Source organism: Carlito syrichta, unplaced genomic scaffold, assembly GCF_000164805.1.
Source record: "Carlito syrichta isolate Samal-C Ts95f unplaced genomic scaffold, Tarsius_syrichta-2.0.1 Scaffold143959, whole genome shotgun sequence".
Classification (NCBI taxonomy): domain Eukaryota; kingdom Metazoa; phylum Chordata; class Mammalia; order Primates; family Tarsiidae; genus Carlito; species Carlito syrichta.
Genome location: NW_007088055.1, coordinates 23652 through 27317, shown reverse-complemented (window position 1 = coordinate 27317; position 3666 = coordinate 23652). Strand labels below are relative to the sequence as shown.

The 3666-nt window shown below is 57.4% G+C and overlaps 1 protein-coding gene across 1 annotated transcript in view; it reads right to left on the bottom strand.

Annotated features, from left to right (window-relative positions):
- Positions 1–1897: 1897 nt before the first annotated feature.
- ZNF784 (zinc finger protein 784) overlaps positions 1898–3666 on the bottom strand; it is a 3886-nt gene continuing 2117 nt past the window's right edge. Inside the window, exon 4 of the mRNA XM_021708709.1 lies at positions 1898–1948. Within this exon, the coding sequence (XP_021564384.1) occupies positions 1898–1948 (51 nt within the window). The remainder of the gene's footprint in view (positions 1949–3666) is intronic.

The following is a 3666-nucleotide window of genomic DNA, read 5'->3' as shown; positions in this document are numbered from 1 at the left end:
CCTGGGCCGCTGCGCCCTCCCCACGTCCCGTCGTTCGCTGAATTGGATCCTCCGTCCAACCCCTTTCGGACCCCCCATGAGCCCTTCCCCCGGAAGAATCCTGGCCCCGATAAGCTGCGGTAGAGTCGGTGGGAACGCCCCGCCCTTTCCTCTGGAGTCTGGCTGGACAGTGGAACCCGAGCCGTTGGGGGGACGCGAGGGGGGCAGGGTGCTCTTTTGGATTGTGGGGTGGGGGGCGGGGTAGCAGACGCGGCTTGTACAGAGCAGAGAGTAATAAACCTTATCACCAGGCCCGCTGGAGTCCGTACTTGCCTCCCGGGAGAGGGGACCAAGTGCGGGCAGGGCACCAGATTGGGGATGCTGGTGGCCCCTGGGGTGCTGATTTCCCGGCACCTCTGCCTGGCACTCACGTTCCCGCTCAGTAGGGACTCACTGGGGATTTGCCACACTCCAAACATTAGTCTGTGAGTTGTAAATGGGCTGAACAAGACAGGTGTGTGTCTGACCTAATGGGCCGGACTCTCCTCCTTCCGTGATGCCTTCGGCCTTACTTCACTCTGCGATTCCCTGGAGCCTCCTATGTGTCAAGTCCTAAGCTGGGCACTGGGGGAACAGGTGAATTGCACCTCCCTCTCTAGCCTCAGGTAAGATAGAAGAGCATCCCCATCAAGCCACCCCGTATGGCATCCTGGTGCAGACTCACGTTAATTCTACAGCTCCGTCATGGTGCCTGCCCCCCAAGGGGGGTGATTTGCAAGACCTAGGCCCACCCAGAGCTCTTGTGTTGGCCCTCAGAGCAATGAGATGCGTGCCAGGCAGTGTGCATAGTCACTTTGCCACAAGAGGGGCCTGGGGTCCTGGACAACAGGACCTCCGGGGCACCCAGCAATGCCACTGCACAATTTGGGCTCCAGTCCCCGGGAACCTCAATTCTGAAACTTGAAGATGAAACTGGGTAGGATGATGCTGCCTGGGTGAGGCCAGGGTGCCCCGCCCAGCATGGCCACCGGGACCCATGCGGAAGACTCAGCATGAGGCAATATGAGGGACAAGAACATATCACCAGGGCTGAGGGAGTACCGAGGAGTCATATTATCAGGGTGGGGTGGGGCTGGAAAAGCTTCCTAGGGGAGAGGCGACACTTAAACGATGATGGCAGAGAGCAACCTGAGCGTGCCAGGTAAGTGGGCAGATTCCAGGCAGAGCGTTTAGTGTGTTGAGCCATCCTAACTATTCTGGAGATTTTCAGATGCATCAAATGGCTAGAGGGTGGCTTCCAAGGACTAGATCCTCAAATTCCAACTTGCGGGGCTTGGGGAACTTGTAAGCTAGTGGCTGAAACACAGTTGTGAGGCTGGATACAAACACCAACACATTGTTTGGTCTGTTCATTAATTTTTTTTTTTTTTTGTAGAGAGAAGGTCTGACTATGTTACCCAGGCTGGTCTCCAACTCTTGGGCTCAAGCGATCCTCCCACCTCAGCCACTGGGGCTACCAAAGTGCTGTAATTACAGGCATGAGCCACCATGCCCAGGCTGTCCATACATTTGTAAAACATAACATTGGACTTGGTTGTCAACATTGGGAAATCAATGGATTCCATATAACGTGAACCAGTGGAACGTTTGAAAGTATTTGGAAGCCCCAGCATCCAGTCTGCATTCCTCCAGAGCCAAGTGGCCATCTCCCTCCCCTGACGGGGAACTCCCTCTCCAATGTGTTGAGTCCCAACACCGAGTCTGAATATTTCACACCGCGGGCATCTCCCCCCGAAACCTGGCCACCTCATGTATTCACACTGCCACCAAGCTCCTGCAGGCACTCACGTTTCTGAATGCTTCTCGAAGCCACAAGAATGGCTGCCCTATGGAGCATGAAGGGGGTGGGCTTGGGAGTTCAGGTGCTGCTGCTGTGAGTGACCAGACCCAAGCCCACTGGTGGCTTGACCTGCAAGAGTGGCGGAGATGAAATGCCTTGTTTGGATTCCAAAGACCTGTCACAGCTCAGCCAAGGGAAACTGATGAGGTCAGATACATGGCAAGGGATAGAGAAGGTTTTAGGAACCAGTCTGGACTCCCAGCTGGGTCAGTGCAGCCAGTGAGATGGGAAATATGGAGATTTGGGGGCAACAGAATGAGTTCTGTTCACGGTGAGTTGTCTGTGGGTTGCTTCATGGGGGATGGTGGGTGAAGAGAAAGGTGTGCCCATCAGGGAGACCATCTCTCCTCAACATGCAACTGCAGAAATTCCTTCATTGTGCCCGACTCCTGACCCCCAACCTCTGGCAGCTGACCCACACATAATGCAACCACAAACCAGGGCCTGTTTGCCCACATCCTAAAGATGAGGAAACAGGCCCAGTGAAGTGGCTCATGCCTGTAATCCCGGCACTTTGGGAGGCCAAGACAGGAGGACTGCCTGGGCCCAGGAACTCAAAACCAGCCTGGACAACTTGGTGACACCTCATCTCTACAATAACTCAAAAAATTAGCCTGGCATGGTGACATACATCTGCAGTCCCAGCTACATGGGAGGCCAAGGTGAAAGGATCGTCTGAGCCCAGCAGGTTGAGGCTGCAGTGGCTGTGAGCATGCCACTACACTCCAGCCTGGGTGAGAGTGAGACTGACTCAAAAAAACAAAAAAAGATGAGAAAACAGGCTTGGAGAGAGGTGTGACATACCTCCCTGCTGGTGATGAGACCACGGCATGGCCCTTTCCAAAAGCAGAGAAAAAGAATACCAGACAGACATAGAGAAGTCCTTCAGAAGGTCCTTTAATGGGAATGAACTGGAGTTTTCCTGCCAGCTCTCGAGTCCTCCTGTTGCCCCCCACAGAGGGACTGTCCCACATCCCTGGCCGGCTGCCACGCTGCCACCAGCCAGCTCTTCCTGGGCATTGCCTGAGATTAGGCAGCTGGCTGCTTGCTTCCAAGTGGGAGTGGAGGAAGCCAGGGAAGCCCAAGGCTACTCTGCAGATGTGGGGGTCCATGGGCTGGGTGCCTGAGGCTTCAGGGAGGCTACCAGGTAGCCACTTGCAGGAGTGTTCTCAGTTGCCTCCAAAGAAGCTTCCGGGTGGGCTTGAGGGGTGGGAGGCGGCCCTTGGAGTCAAGATCCTGTGGCCAGGCTTGCATCCTTGAGGCTCAAGTGCTGTTAGCTGTGACTTGGGCCCCCCCAGCTTTGAGGGGATGGGGTCCCAGAGTCTTTCTACAGGCGACCTGGGGGGCGTCTTCTGCCTGAGGGTGGGCAGGCATCCCAGGCCCAGTGCAGTCCAGTGAGGTAGGCAAGATTCCGTCCTGGTTCACCCGGGCGCCCCTGCCACAGTCCTCTGCCACAGCCCTGGGGTCAGCAGGTGCAGGACGGGCGGGCACGGGGGCGGAGCCTGTCTCCAGCTCCCCGCAGTCCCGCCTCTGTCGTGACAGGCCGTGACTTGCTCCAGGACAGTCCGGCAATGAGGCGGGAGGGGGCCGTGAGATCCAGCCCTAAGCCCACGCACACTCCTGAGTCTCCCAGAGGTGTCCAGTGGACTCGCGGGGCCTGGAGCACGGCCCCCTCCCTCCACTCTCCCAGCCAGCCTGTCCCCGCCCGGGCCTCTGCTGCCCGCCTCCTCACGCCCGCGCCGGGATCGGCCTCCTCTTCCGCCTCCCTGGCCCGGCTCGGCGGGACC